The following is a 16,544-nucleotide window of genomic DNA, read 5'->3' on the forward strand; positions in this document are numbered from 1 at the left end:
ACAACGACAAATTAATACAACTGTTTGAACCGCACCGCAGTTTTCAATACAAGGCAAACACTAACAATTGCCAACAGTGAAGCTTTGTTACAAACTGGCTGTTACAAAACAGATGCAACTAAGCCAAAATCATAAAGCCTGCTGAATTTCACATTTTCAGTTTTGTAGGAAAGTATTAATATAGGAAGTTCCGTTATACCAAGTGACTTTTGTCAAAGCCAAGACAAAGATAACCAGCCTTCTCATCTTCCTCACAGTCTAACACCATGGCTGTAACTTTTAAGTTCAGTAATCTTCAGCAACTTTTTCCGTCATCTTGTGAAAGCCCCACAGTGTAAAATCAGGCTGATGGAACTTACTTTAATGGGTTGCGCCATCGAAAAGTTACACCTAAAATTCCACAATCTATCAGATCTATCCACTCAGATCTAAACCAAACTAAGATCCAAGAACATCCTATAGACATGAAGAGTGAAGTCTTAAATACAACTCTTGCAATGACTTCAAGAGTAACAGGCACAATAAAATCATCCTCCAGCAAAGAGTTAATTTCAAAATTAAATTCTTCCTAAAAAAAGATATGGAGCACTGGTGTTCACCTGGAACTTTTCGGCACAAACCAACATCTGCACACTTGGCTATGGACAGAAACTGAGTAACTGTGGCCTTCAAGGTTCTTTTGGAATGAGACTGGCAGAGTTTAAGTGCTAGAAGGGACATCCTAGACCTTTATCTCTTCTTCTGACCCAATTCCTTGCATCATTCAGTTCTTACTATTTCACTTCAACAGTGATCAAAATCACATTTTGCCACCACTGCTTCTATTAAGAAGTAGCATGGTCTGGCACAGCCCTGTTAAGTGAGCAGGAGCGTTAAGATCATTTTCAAGTAAAACTCGTTCTGGTCAACAACTCAATGGGAAACATTCCATCTAGTAGCAAGCAACTGAACTTACAATCCAACAAACCCACTTCATGGCAGCTTCTGTTGTAAAATCTGTTCTTTGCTCATTAGCCGTACTGCCAGCAACTGAATTTAGAAGCATGAAGCACGTCTAGCCAGATATTTCTATATTTCAGACCACGTACCAAGGAAAATCAGGCATTCAAAGTTTCTAGTTCAAAGCATACTGCCATTTCAAATATTTTGGCCTCTAAAAAACAATTTAAAAAAAATCAAGGAAACCTTTCAGTTACAAACACTGACAGATTCTCAAGCTCCTTATACATGACTCAGCTATTTGCTACATATGTGGTGTCAATTAACTTCCTACAATAGTTTTCTAGTGGGACAGAAGGCTGTAGAAGTGCTGACTCCTTTTAAAGAGCTGCAAAGAGCAAAAGGGGGCAAGTAGATTCTTGCATGAGTTCTAATGAAACTAAGCAATTCTTCTTCAGGTTTAGGTTCAAATCCAAAGCAAAAATATGCCTTGGGAGAGTTATTTCCTTCTTCCGTACTCATAGAAGCAGCGTACTCTCTGCTACTATTTGATTTGACAAGTATTTTAGAGAATAAAGTGCACACACTTACTCATACCAACAGTTCCTGCTAGTCAAAGAGGAGGATTAGCAGGCAGTGAGTACTCCTGCAGTATCTTTGCAAGTCCTTACAGACAGATGTTCCAGAGACAACTCAAGACTGTAAAAACCTGCCTTTCTTCTTTCAAACCCTGTTTCAGGCTGTCCTTTTTCTGAAAATCTACCCAGAACATTTGTTACAACTCAACTCTGAAGATATCGAAATGCAACATTAAATTCTGTGTTATCTTTAAGACCTCCCATACTGAATTTTTATTTGACTTTTCCTAAAATAACTTGGAAGGTTCTCTGGGGGCAGGGCATGTGCATTTTACAGTTTCAACTGTCTTGCTTGCCTAACTACAAATACAAGAGCTGTCAGCAGTTGGTTCTTATCAGAAATTATTCTGCAAACAGAGGATGAAAAACATTTCTACGTTGTTATTTGTGGCAATAGGTCATTTTCCCATGAACACACAAACCATTTCAGTCACTAACGAGCTCTACACCCCACCAACCTTCTCCAACGTACACTCCTCCGAAGTTTAGAGGAAACCCTGGCTGCGCCCCATCTCACAGTGAAGCAACACCATTGAAGCATACCTGTTTGAAGAGCTAGGGGTAGAAAAAATATCAATGGCTGGTGTAGTCATGATGCTTCCTGCTGCAGTCGACACGGGAGAAGCTGCAGTTGTTAAAGAGGTATGAGGTTTCTTTGCAAGTTCTTTTAGACGTTGCTCCTGTTGGGAAAGTGAGCTGGCATAAGAAATCCAGAAACAACATTTGTGTACATGAATTTAGAGGTAAGTAAAACAAAATCTATAGATTGCTTTTTTTTTTTAATTATTCCACTTATTTATTCCACTTAATTATTCCATTATTCTATTAGTAGCGTGTCAGTTACTTAAGATGGTTACAAGACAGTGGTGCCCCAAATCCTTCAGAAACTGCTTTAGCAAAGCCTTTACAGGTCGTACAGGGTATGTATAAGAGTCTACTTCCAGTGCTTTGCCACCAGCACCCATTCAGTATTAACAACACTGGCTTTTCATTCTGCTCCCTCAAGAACCTTAAGCTATCAGTAAGAGCACAGAAGTGTTTTCAGTTAAAAGTTCTGTATGCCTACCTTTAAAGCTTTCAAGCGAGCCTGTTCCTCCTCTAATGCAGCTTGTTTTTCCCTTTCATCAACTTTTGTCAGAGACAGGCCGGTGCTTGCAAGGGAAGAAACTGCATTGGAAAGGGTGGTAGCCCTAAAGTAATTGGACCAGAGAAAAGCTGGTTGTTAATAGGTGACACGTGATATCTGAAGAACACTTTGCCTGTATCCACCCTCCTGAAAGTCTCCTTTCAAACTCTTTAAAACACTGGTTACATCACTGTACAACACATCAGTTTCAGTAAGATTCACTGTATGAACCTGCAAAATAAAAATGCCTAGAAATCACTCTATTCTCACATGTCGGATCGTGGGTTTCGTTTCCTTAAATGTTTCCCCTCCAAACTCCGTCACAGAAATCTTCATTTGAAGATTTTGCTCTTTCCCTATTGACTTAAGACAGCATTATGTGTAGATGCACAGAAATCTCTGATGAACTAGGTTGCAATTCAAACTGTTGCTAACTTAACAGATTTAGTTAAGAAACCATCAGTACAACTAGTAAAACCCAGATGAAGTCTGCAATTTATCATGCTTAAGAGCATGCAAAAAGATTCAAGTTAAATACTAAACTTCTAAAACAGACTAAAGTAACACTACAAAAGCTAAAGAAAAAAGGTGCTAAAGTCCTAAAATTGTCACCACCATAAACAAGAACATGCAAAATGTTAGTGCCTTATTCTTTGAACATGAAAAACCAAATGCTGTTTAATTTTGCAAGTCTTTTCCCCCATCCTCCAGTATTAAGGGTTTTTTATTTAATCATTATCAAGTTAGTCGCCTAGAGGATTTCTCTAGATTGTACTTTGTCTTTTAGCAAGCATTCAAAAACTAATGAATGCTTTAATCCCCAATTACTTCAAGCATCCATTTTTAATTTAAGGACCTCTGGAAGCATTTTCTTGCTTCTGACAAAAAAGGAAAGACTCTTTCTCATCTGGAATCCTAAGGACATTCATAAATATATGCTCCATAACTTATAGGCGTCTCAGTTATTAACTTGAGTTTCTTCAATAGCTCAAGATGAGATGTTGGAAATTTAACTATTACACGTGGGATTCTACAGCAAGTTTTCGCAGTTCCTTAGGTTCTTTTGTTGACAAAGAAGAAAAAAAAAAGGACAAGGGCATAAGCACCTGCTTGCAGCTGTGGAATCTTTGATTTTCTTTCCTTCTAGAGAAGCTAAATGCTGCTCCAAAGCATCAAGAAGGCTACTTGGTGCCTGGAAAGAGATGCAACAGGGAACAAAGCAAGTCAGTAGCTAAAAGACTATCAGAGAATACAACTCTAAGGCAACTCGTAACAACTCAAAATACTTTTATCACATCTTGGCAGCCAGTTGATATTTAATTACTTTAAGCATCAGGTGATTTAGTCTCGTCACTGCATTATTCTGTGTCATAATGACTCACCCGTAAGGTACTGAAATATGTCAAGAGATGTAAAAATTAACAGCTAGGAAACAGTAAACAGACAATCAGAAGCAGTCTGTATTTCTGGAGACTTTAGGAGGGAAATTGTACCTAAAGTCATTTTTATGTGCATGCTCTGCAAACCTTCACAAATTATTTCAGTGGGCACGTTGCCAAAAACCAGCTTGCTAAAAATTGTAGCCTCATAACATCATGTAAGAACTTCATTACGTGAACTCAGCGACAAATTGTGTTATCAAGCATGATGAAAATTACATTGTCTCAAAACTCAATTAGAGTGCGAAATAAACAGCCTGTAACGTTTTAAAATACGATCACTGCATATGAAAGCCAGGCTCTGACAGGGTTTGGATTTAATCACAAACTTTGAAATAACTCGGTGACAACATATGCAAGAAAGCATAAGTGAACGCTATAATGCCAAATTCTTCTGATTATGCAACCCCAAAACAGACATGTACTGACAAATGCATAATAGCTTTATCTACCTGTGAAAGATCTGGTATGTCTCCTCTGTCAATTCCAACTTGCTGTAATAAAACAAACGAGCTTTAGAACCTTGTTTGCATTTGTTACAGGCAGAGATGCTCAAAAAGCAAACAACGTTAAGACAGAATCACGTAAAAAGCATAAATCTGTCCAGATAAGTTGCAAATATTGACCATCTGAACTCTATAATGGTTGGTTATAGTAAATTCTTTTGTTAAATGCACACACGTTACAGAGATTTTAAACAGATGTGACCTTAGAAACAAAACAGAATGAGAATCGAGTGTTTTAGAATTGTAAGGCTGGAGAACTTTGCCTATCCCAGGAGCAAGTTCAGACCTACTGATACAGAGATGGAAGTGCTAAAATAAAGCACCTTCAAACCTTTTTAAAGAAGCTTTATTTAACTAATGCTGTTTTCTAAAATGCACCAACAGAACATTCTGCTGCAGTATGTACTCTGTTACAGAAGAAACTGAACACACAACTGAAAACAAAAAACAAGCTTTACTGTTGAGAGTTTTGCAAAAAAAAAAAAAAAGTTATGAATAGTAAAGAAAAGTAAAGCAAGAGCAGCAGCACAGCTCAACTGGAAAATTTCTTAATACTAGGACATGCAACAACGCTTCAAAACGCAACAGAATAAATACATTAAACACGTTTTTCTTCTATGAGCATGCCTATAGGAGTTAGTCAAAAGATCTTTAAAAGATCACAGGTTCACCTACTTATCTCAATTTCTTATTTGTTGAGCTGTTATTGCATCTAAAACTTAACATGACAGAATTGTGGGTTGCAAACTAGAATACATAGAAAGTAGCAGATCACCTTGTTTACAGCAAGGCTCTTTTCAAGGACTGCTAACAATGTTACGTAACCGAGGAAGTTTTAAAACAGTGGTTTATCTTTCGCTTAAGGAGGATGTATAAATATAAAAGCATTTTGTAGTCAGGTTTTTCAACACAGTCCCTCAAATGAACTGATCACAAGGAAAGAGACTGACAAGATGACACTTTGATGGAAATGAAACCAGACAGGCTGAAAGGAAGCAGTATCTGCTTTACAAGAAAATAAGCACTTTCCTATTTCAACTAGAGGACTCAGTCACTGAGGTTTACCTCTGCAACTTTGAGGAACTCCGAGATCCGTGTCATTCTAGTGAGGAACTTCTTATATATATCAAGACCTTCTTTGCACTGGTTCTTTTTCATATCAAAGTATTTTTCTACAAACAGTAAGAATATTTGCATTAAATAAATACGAGCATCCTGCAATGTTCCTGTGTGTATTTCAAAAGTAAAAGCAAATAAAATAAGGCAAAGAGAAAATGCCTGCAGACCCTGAAGAGGACTGTCAAGCCTAAGAATAGGTCACCCAAAGAAATGTAAATTCATCCTCCTCATTAAAAAAGTTTATGATCTGACAGTCACAAGTCTACACTATTTCAGTAGCCAGCTATCAGGCAAGATTGTGGTATTTTCTGCAAGACTGATGCCTCTTTTTATAGCGTGGCCTACAACGAGATGCAACAGATTGCAAAACACTGGTGCTAGAAGTGGGAGGTTCTACCCCACCTTCTTGAAATAGTGCTTTCAGGCCTGTTTCTATACGGGGCTTCATTCAAAACATCAATCAAAGCAACTTTATCCAAGTTCTTATCACTAAGGGAAAACAACTTGACAGGGACTCTAAATGTATCTGTCCTTCATTGACTAATTCTGGATTTTACTTCCCATTTTGCCAGCACTAGTAATAGCAGCAATCAGATAGCTTGATCCAAAATACAACTAAAATCAGGCATATCATCAGGCTACTTTCAGCTTATCTATTTCTAGACTTTGTCTCCCCTGTATCTGCAGCGTGTACAAGTGAAAAGACCTGATGTGGGAAATTATAACTTCCCTTAAAACACAATCTATGCTCTAGAAACATAGCCAACCAGTTACTTAAAACAACCAACATTAAAGCTTCAAAACCACTCAATCAATCATTGATACTGTGGCTGCAAACTGGTAACTGACAGTAACCTACTCCATTTATCAACAAACAAAATGTGATTGTTTCTTCTTTCTTAAAAAAAAAAAAAGAATCGGTATTATAGTTCATATTTGCAAAGCAGTTCAACGAGAAACGAAACACTACAGGAAAACAAAATGAGAAAATCTTGAATTGGCTTTGCTTTCAAAAATGTACTGATCCCTATATACAATGCAGTGAAAAATGCAACCAGACAGAAAATCCTTGGAAATAAATCTGACTTGGGAAAAACAGTATTATTGTAAACACAGTAATATTACCATTTCATTTTCTCAAAAAAAGAGCAGATGTTTGCAATTGTTTACTGAGCTCCCTCCCCAAAATGCAGCATTGCAGAAAGCAGTTATATTTACCCAAGAGGTTAATAATCCCTTCGTTATATGCAGCAAACAGTCTAATGGCATCTTTGAAGAGAAGCATGAAGGCAGCGTTAATTACACCATTTGTAAGTTCATTGCTATTGACCTAGGAAGATCAGAAAAAAGTTAATTTAACTGAATTGATCCCTTATAGGGAAACTTAGAGTTGAACTTCAGCAGTCTGTCCCAAAGCATGCTTTCCGATCATCTCATTGGATGTTACTGGAAGGTAAGCAGTAAATCAATACAGGATCCCTCGGCAGACAATAAATTCAATCATTTTGATAAACATCTGTGTTAACTAATGTTAACAATAAGTAACAGAACTGAAGAGAGCGCAGAAGTCATCAACTTTTACATGAATAAAATTACTATACAATGTGCACAATTAGCACTGATTTAGTATGAAGCATTCTCTCCAGTGAGCATCACATTTTTTTTCTGGTTTCTTGGGGTGTATCAAGGAACAAAATGCATTTTGCTTTGAACAAAAAGGAAGAACATGGAACCAGGTTCAAGACCTTTAATCTTAACCTATTCTACAAGCTTGTAGATGTTGTACCATAGTCAATAGCGTGTTTGATGTGTACACACTGCTAAACTTACGTTGAAGTCAAGAAGTGCATCCATTTGATTTTGTATAATTGGTACAGTTTTTAGGAGTTTTTCTGTGCTCATTGTTCTCATCACTCCGTCAGCCCTGTTTGCACAGAACAAAAGAAAATCCTTCAAGTTAATTTTGAAGGCAACTGTTAGCGAGAAACGGAATGCAGAAAATAAAACAGGTCAGTGAGAACATTTAAATTCATATGGCCACACAAAGCAGGCATTTTGATGTTTAAAAATGCTGTCTGGCCAATACAGCTGTAATAACTGCAGCGCACAAAAGCAGCAATTTTTATTTGGCCAAAACATGACTCCAAAATGAATATTTATTCTCAGGGAATGAAACTGATATTGCTTAGAAATATAGCAGTTATGACGCATCAGGTAACCAAGAAAACACTCCCAAGGTTGTTTTCTTTTTTTCCTGAAGCACATTTTTACCTATGCTTTTCCCAATAACGTGGTTGTTTCATGTCACTCTAGATTATTTTCTTTCTGACTGAAAGCAATAAGAATGAAAAAACAAGCTCAATAGTATGCTTTTCAAGCTTTTCCAGAAAGGTTATAGAGATTACACGACAATTCCTTTTCATGGTGAACCACCAATGGTTGTTTAATTGCTCAGGACAGACCAAGTGTTATTTTGCTGTCTATTTGAAAAAAAATGGATGAAATTACTATTAAATATCCAAGAAAAGCAACAGCCAAGGAAGAGGTTAAATCACCTCAGTGACCAGAAACAACTGCTGCCTGTAAGACAAATCAGCCAGCCTTACTGCCCATCTGCATGCGCACAGCAAACCAAAGGTTTCCTGGAAGTGCAAGTCTGTGCATCTGCACAGAAAGGCTGTGGCTGTCCTCCAACCTGGAAGGCAACAGGCAGCTGGCTGTGGTCAGCTTTCTGCTCGAGCAGTTTATTCCCTCCTGACAGCCAACAGCAACTGCAACAAGCCCAGTGTGACAGGGCATGGGTGCAGTGCCCTGGAAAAAACTGAGGTGTGGAACCAACAGAACGCTGTTCCCAGAACAGGTATTTCTCCTAGCTCGTGGAAGAACCTCCAAGCACATGCTGGGGGCTAAATAATTCACCTCTTAGGCCTAAAACATCTTGACTATGAAACAAGTGTGCACCTCTGGTGGGTCTGCAGCTACCTGACCTGCTGTGAGGTTAAGAGTGTGGTGCTGTAGGGACTCCAACCATCTCTGAAGGCAGAAAGAGCAAAAGGAATCCAAGTATTCCCTTTTTACTTTATCACTACAGTTTAAAACAAAATGGGCTCTACAGTATTAGCAATGGATTTTGACAGTGTTCTCAGGCCACTTCCACTGCTGCAAGACAGTGGCAGATTGCACAATGCTATGATTAACCCCCTACTTAATTTGAAATTAAATTTTGTGGGTGAATCAAGATTTTAGCAACACTAAATTATCCTGTCTATAGATGATAAGAATGTCCAAATGTAAAACCGTTTTTAAAACTTTAAAAAGCACTGCTTACAGAGATAATGAACAAAGAAGGACTTTTAGCCATGATCGGTACACCCTCTCTGGCCTCTCATGAAGAACATCTCCTGATTAATAATAACACACAAGTTATCCAATTACTGGTGCTCTGCATTGTTATTTTGCATACAAAACAGGTACCTAGTTCCAAATAACCAATTCCTCTTGAAGGAGCTCACTTTCAAGGGAAATTTTTAATTCAGGTAGACAAAAAGAAACTGCCAAAATGTCCTCTCAAAAGTATGAGCTGCACTACCTTTACAAAGGCAATCAACTTGCCCCAAAATTGCTGTGCGAAGAACAGAGACACACCAGGAAACCCAAGGTATTGTTTCACTAAATACATGTCATTTAAATACAGAGCTAGATGCACAAGTAAGCTGCAGTCCCATATACTGCATGCAAGGTAAAGCAACTTTGTGATGTACCACAGAAAATTCACCCACTTTCCTTAATATACTTTGATGCACACTGTTTTTCATTTCTATATATTAAACTCAAAGTTTACAAGAAGTAAAATTGCAATAATTGAAGTCAAATATTCTGGCAACATATAGTACTAGAAAGTTGAGTGTGTGTGTTATGGGGCATATCTAAGTGAGGAAAACAGATGTTACCGTGTAATTTCACAAATAGTTTTACGCATACAGCACTAAGCTCTAACCAACATATTTCAGCTTTATTTATGTAAGACAAAACCTCAAGATAAGCAAACCAAAAAGCAGTTCTTACCCTCTTTTTACTTTTGTGAAGTCAAAAGCCACCTGTCTATAGGAAACTGCCTTTTCATTCAGATACCTGCTATACCGCCTGATAAATGTTGACATGTCATACCCTGAAAAAAGAAGTTTCAGAAGCTTATTACTTACCTAGTCAATTAAAGAACAAAAACCTTACTCTAAAAGTTCAAGATACTAACACAAGACAGCTTCATTATATTTCTGCCTGGTTTTGCCAGATTAGTCTGTGTTACCAAGAATTGTGAATGTCCTTGCATTCAGACAATACTGCAAACGTGTAGAAGAACCAAACGATGTAGAAGTTTACACTTCACTTCCTAAGGAAATGACTTTCAAAAGCAAAACAGAGTATTTTTATGCAAATTTCCTAAAATTAGGAGTGAAATTGCTACAAAATAAAGAATACATGATGCACTCATGAGGATGTTTGCATCAACTCCACAAGAGAAATGGATTGAAGAAAACTAAAGAAGGCATTGTAGGAAACATTAGAACGTGATAGAAATTTTACTAAAATTAAGACAGTGTTGACAGACTAACAGTTATCAAAATATTTCATAAGGATGCAGGCCAAAAAAAATCTGTTCACAATTTAAATTGGGAGCATGGAAATTGAGACTCAATAAAATGAGGCAATTTGGTAGACCCTTGGCAATCCCTGCGAGGGCAGCCGTCCCCAGGCAATCACCCAACAGAGCAGGGTTAGGACACTCACAGCCAAAATTACAACCAGCTATATAAAAAGCAATGCAGAAAGCAAAAACACCTCATGGGGAAAAAAAAGAGGAAGACGGCCACACTTATGATCAGAACTGCATTGAACTGTAGTGTAACGGTTTGGAAGAATATTCCAGTTAATAAATCTGAACCACGTAAAAACTCATTTACCCAGAGAATTTAAAGAATTTAAAGACTATTTAATTCATCTCAAAAATGGATGGAATAGTCTTTAAGCAATTCTGAAATACATTAGGTTGGGTTTTTGCTTGTTTTATTGTTTTTATTTTAAGACGGCAGTTCTTGTCTCGCTGACATACTGAATCCAATGCACGTACGATACATTTTGAAATTTAACTTCCAAATCAAAATACACCTCTCCATATGGAGAAGTCTTCTCAGAAATTGCAATACTAATTCAGATCTATGTGAGGAAGACATTCGAAACATTTATAGAAATTATTTCTAAAAGGCACAACAAATTCCTCCAGCACCTAACTTCTGGTATGCTACAACAGCATTCTAAATTAAGAAATGCACTCCGGGGTAAAATGCACAGAAAAATTACTTCTTCAATGCCAAGGGTCCATCAAAATTACTGAGTTGCATTTACTGCCTGCCAGCACACCACTAATTTTTAATGAAAGATATACCTTACCTTGTAATCCGCTTTTGTCTAGGAAATTGCTCAAATTAAACAATGTGTTTCTGGACGCCAGATACTGGATAAAACGCTAGATGAAAGGAAAAATTTGAATTCATTTACTATAATGCCAGTGGAACTGAGGTAACAGCAGTAGAAACTCTTGTTGTCCAGGTTATAAAATGTAGCTTTTAGGTCTTAGGATTTATTTCAAACCTGGGAACTATTACAAAAACTCAGCGGAATTTGCTGAGTTTGATATGTAAAAATAGTAAAAATCTGTGAGTAAATTAAAGACACAGATATCGCATGAAGGACTGACTGAAAGACTGTTTATTTTAAGCCAGAATACCATGCAGGAAGCTTCTAAAAAATCCCCCCAGATCATCATTCTGTACACTCAAAGATGTTTTACTAATTTCAATTTTAAAACAGTGAATTTAATTTTACCAGTCTGCCGTGGAATCTTTACTCAGCATGTAATTTTAATAGTACTTAGCTTAAGTATGTAAATAAGGTAACAGAGGTTTATTTGCTTATAAATTAAGCATTAAATAAACATAATAACCCATATAAAACATTATAGTACCATGCTTAGTACCTCTCAGGTTAGTTACACGTAATTCCAAACTGTTTCACAAAACGAATGATGTGAAACATCTTTTAGAAACATCTTTTCAAGACATTTCAGATCACTGGCAGCACATCTTCGGCTAGCAGGAAAAATCATTTTATGAAACACTCTCTAGGGAGTGGCTACAAATATAATCCAGACAATCATTCACTTGTAATAACATTTTCACTGAGGAAAAACAGTTCTGATTAGGGTAACACGTACTAAATTATTTTCATTAGCATAAATAGATAATAGACTAGAGGAGGGTAATGCACTCAGTACTCAGCCATAAATGAATTAAGTGAAAGCTGGAGGACCAAACACTTCTCAACTTTTACAGAGGGATTTACAGATTCTTGATCACCTTTTAGATATTTTCATCAGCATTCAATGATTTCCTAGTTTATTGTTCAAGTACTATTTCTAGCTGTGAAAAGATTAATCTTGAGCAGCACTCGTCCTTGTAATTTCTGGAACACGTTTGTCAATCCAACTTTGGCAGTTTTGTTCTTAAAATTTTAAGCATTTCAGACAGTGGTTCTATGAAACCCTTTAATTACTGTAAAGTGCATCGGTATCAGTTTAAAACTTATATCAAAAAGCGCAAGCACAGCAAAAGCGTAGAGGCTATTTTGGAAAGTATCAATTAGCCCAACAATGCTTAATGTCAACATGAAAAGTTTGCCCTCTTGTGGCTTACTTAGCTTCAAAGGATAGATCCAATGTGTTTCACCAAGACCAAAAATGCTCTGCAGCTAACCTGCAAGTGAAAGCTGTGCGTGTGTGTAAATGCTTATATTTTGGTACATATTTACGCAGACTTTTTTTAAAAAAATTTAAACCTCACAACCCAGGCACATGAAATACAAGATGCTGAACGCAAACTGAAATTAAAAGGTTTGGTCCTCTCTACAGAATTCTACCTGTAATTTTCTAAAGCTATCCCTCAACTCCAAACTTCACATAGCTTATATTATACTGTTTGCAGTAACAAGCAATGTTTGCAAATACTTTCTAATAAAGCCTGAAAAGTACAGAAAAGCTTTGCTGTTTTTTAAACACAGAAAATCCGAGCAGCTGCTATGCTTGGCATCTTGGAAATTAAAGCCCCGTAGGAATTCATGTTGTGGAGCAAAACAAACTTACTGCTTTTTGTTTAAATTGGGGTTTTATTCATTTGTTTAATTGTTCCACAGGATTTGGTGTTACTGTGATGTTCATGCTCAAAACCAGCTCACAGGCATGAAGTTCCATTCACTGCAAAAGGCTGGGGGGGGCGATGGCAGAAATCTGTTTGGAGTTGAGTTTTAATTAACTATTATAACACTACAGGAAAAGGTACCTGCAGCATTCAGATCTGCATTTGGGAAAAGCACTACAAACTTCAAAGCAGAAAAAACTAAGCACACAAATACAATAAATCTTACGTCCATGCAAAGTTGGACACAAAAAGGCTAAAATAAAGATTTTCTTTCAAAGATAACCAGTGGAAGAATTCAGCTGACATTTATAGGAATGAAGTCTTGTAATTGTTCTCAGAAAAATACCGTTTTCTGTATTACCTCATTTCCATACACCATTAGATGATGGGTTGTGATGAGAGATTTGAAGACCACTACCCAGCTACTGTTGGTCGTTCTTTCAAACAAACTGTCCGCCAGCTGTGGGATGTTCACATTCATCTCATTTGTGCACTGGATTAAATCTGCAAAACAGGTATTTTTTTTTTTAATCATTATTGCATGTTCTATGGCGGAAGATCAGTGACATCCAAAAAAATCAGTACACTAGTTTTATAAATGAATATTTCCAACAAAAATGGTGGGGCTTTCCAGGGAAATGAATAATTTCTTGAAAAGCATCATGTCTCTGGTCCACCAGAACCTCATAAGATAAACTTCACTTTCCTCACTGCCAAGATTTCCAGTCCTCCTTTGTTTTCTTGCAGTTGCCTTACAAGGTCCTGGAACAGAAGCACCAAAATAATTTTACACTACCTCTGCTAACAACTCCCAGCTTCAAATATCCAACACTTTAAAGAGCAAAAGAATTCTTACTTGCTACTATTTAATGAAGCTTTGCTGGAAGACTAGAATTAATTTTAAGTATGAAACCTCAGACTTTTGGCTTCCAAATGGGCCAGTAAAATCTTCTGAACAATAAAAAATTCAGACTGCTTAGTCTTGATACAGTGCAATCAACACCTTCAAAAGGGCAACAGAGGAAGTGTCAAAGAACACACCTCTAGCTATAATGCCAGAAGCTGGCAGGTTAATTTAGTTAAAACATGGTTGGTTCTTACCAAACCATGGTTAGGAGCACCAAGGCTGGCTAGCTGAAACAAGGTTATCCAATTTTTATTCTGCGTGGACTTCCTATAGACAAGACCGAGTGAATCTTCAAACTGGTGTTTAAAAAAGTGACCCTGCCTACCTTCCTTCCAGCTTTACTAGTGTCACAACCGTCACCAGAAGACAAGGTTGAAAAACTGATGAAATAGTAAGTAGCACTCCAGTAACTTAGTTTCAAATGCTGATGAATGAAGAGGTGACTTCAGAGCACGATGCTACAGTAACACACACAGAAGCAACTATTAAGATCCAAAGGTGACATAAGGCAGCTTGCTAGCACTGAATATCAACCTTTAACTTTGCTCTCCACAATTACCGATGACCTTTTACTACTCCTATCACCCCGAATGTCAGTCACTAGCACTCAGACGGTGGTCTTACCAATAGGCATTGCTCTGTAAGGATCAAAAAATCAAGCCCCGTGCCTGTGTGTGGTGTACTGGGACTTGAACTGGAGACTTTCACCTGAAAGGTTTCATTCACCCCTGAAGGCAAAGCTCTGTCCTGCCACGATCCATCTCTCATCGCAAAGGACTGGAGACAGACGGGAAGCTTTCTTCAGACGCACAAAGCAGGTAGCACAGCCACCATAAACTCGGAACCAATGCAGTCGGAACTGGAAGAGCTGCCATTTACAAGTGTAATTGCTAGAGGAAGCATGCAGGAAATGACTTCCCCATCCTAAATGTTTTGAGACGGAGAGATTAGCCCTTCCTTTATCTACAAGTCAAACTGGGATGACTACAGGCATTCATGACCTCATCCTGAAGTCACGGTTATCTATTACCGGGTGATGACTTTTGGTGTAAAGACAATGCGAGGATATTACTCAGCAAGAGAAGTGCTCTGAACCGGATCATTAAAACCAAGCCCTGCAGCTTCATCTCCAGGCCCTGCCACCTAAGGAACAACCCGAGCTGTTCTGTGCGAGGCTACCTGGCAGCACCACACATCAAACACGCAGGTAGGCATCGTGGGATGGCACATTTTGCTCTAAGAGGTGCAACACACCTGAGAAGGCAAGAACTTCTATGATTAAATTCAACATTTGCCAACTAGTCAATAATCCCAAAGAGGTGGCACTTGAAAATGCACTACCTACAGTTACTGAAGAAATCCCATCCCTCCCGGATGGGATCTTCTGCTGAAAGAAGTGCTTAAAGGAAGACTTGAGATCAGGCTTTGGGATCTGTTGCTGTAAGAGAAAACAGGCTCTGTGACAGCAGCAGCAGATCATCCCTCACAGGACTGATGAGCGCTTGTGTGAAAAGCATATGAATGAACTTGGGGGTGGGGGAAGAGAGGGCAGGCACGTTAGGAGGGAGAAACATCAGCCAACTGGGAGAAAATGGGCGAGAAGAGAAGTAAACAGGCAAGTCTAGCCTTGAATGGAAGGAAACGCATTTGCAAATGCAAACAAGGGGAAGAGTCACTGCGAAATAAGTTACTACAAAATAAGTTTAGCAAGATAAGAAGCTTCTTTCTATATAAAATGCAGGTTGAACAGATGCACAAGTGTGTTAAACAGGATATATTTTCATCAGCACAGATGCTTAATCGCCTGGTACGTCCTTCTACACTGAAGTGCCTACGTCAGATGTATTCTGGAAAAGTTAAATCTATCTGAAAGCTTCTTTGAAAGTATCTGCATGAGGAATACTCATCAGGTAAAGAAATACAGCAGCGATTTGTGTGCTAGGCAGGGCACGAGAAGCCAGCAGCGAGGCAGCGGGAGGGGACACGGCGCCCCGCATCCTGCTGCCTGCACTGGCTCGCCAGACAGAGCGTCACACGCGGTGTTATTTATCCTACCCCACAGACAGCCCTCATTAAGGGAGGGAACAAACGTATAATTAGTTTCAACATCCTACGCCTTACACGAGGTGTCTCACGCCCGCCCATGAAAACACCAGCTGCGTATTTGGAAACCCAAGTGCCCAGAGCAGCGGATCTCAGGCCCCGGTAACCAACCCCACGGGCAAGGCACTAAAAGGAAGAGGTTTCACCTCAGAAAAGGACAAAAAAGATGAAACAACCCTTGGTGAAAGAGTGGTGACTTTCAGGGTGATGTTTTAGCTGTGATCTTGTTGGTGCAGGGGAGGACAAGGAGGGTTGATTCCTTACCCCCACCTTTCAAGCTCCAAGAGCTTCTCCAACTTCCACAGCACGCGACACACGGCACAGAAATGTGAAATAACCAGCAGGGATCATCGCTGCAAAGAAAGCAGCGCTCAGCAACAAGAACTTCAAGTTCAGCTTGTCACTGGCTGGGACGGGCGTACACGGGAGGCTCAGGCTGCAATTAATGCACGGCCACGGAGGTAGCCGGGGACAGACAGACAGACAGGCAGGCCATGGGGATGGCCAGGGTTGAAGC

The 16,544-nt window shown here is 38.6% G+C and overlaps 1 protein-coding gene across 6 annotated transcripts in view; it reads right to left on the bottom strand.

The window, feature by feature from the left end:
* The window catches only part of PICALM (phosphatidylinositol binding clathrin assembly protein), a 64,219-nt gene that overhangs the window by 23,002 nt on the left and 24,673 nt on the right, over positions 1-16,544 (bottom strand). For all 6 annotated transcript variants that reach the window (XM_035329829.1, XM_035329820.1, XM_035329846.1 and 3 more), the window contains exons 2-11: positions 13,379-13,521; positions 11,216-11,291; positions 9,833-9,935; positions 7,598-7,691; positions 6,986-7,097; positions 5,714-5,820; positions 4,595-4,636; positions 3,810-3,895; positions 2,644-2,767; positions 2,121-2,257 (exon numbers count right to left, since the gene is read on the bottom strand). In XM_035329829.1, coding sequence (XP_035185720.1) covers positions 2,121-2,257; positions 2,644-2,767; positions 3,810-3,895; positions 4,595-4,636; positions 5,714-5,820; positions 6,986-7,097; positions 7,598-7,691; positions 9,833-9,935; positions 11,216-11,291; positions 13,379-13,521 — 1,024 coding nt within the window. The remainder of the gene's footprint in view (positions 1-2,120; positions 2,258-2,643; positions 2,768-3,809; positions 3,896-4,594; positions 4,637-5,713; positions 5,821-6,985; positions 7,098-7,597; positions 7,692-9,832; positions 9,936-11,215; positions 11,292-13,378; positions 13,522-16,544) is intronic.

This window comes from Oxyura jamaicensis, chromosome 1 (genome assembly GCF_011077185.1).
Source record: "Oxyura jamaicensis isolate SHBP4307 breed ruddy duck chromosome 1, BPBGC_Ojam_1.0, whole genome shotgun sequence".
NCBI lineage: Eukaryota > Metazoa > Chordata > Aves > Anseriformes > Anatidae > Oxyura > Oxyura jamaicensis.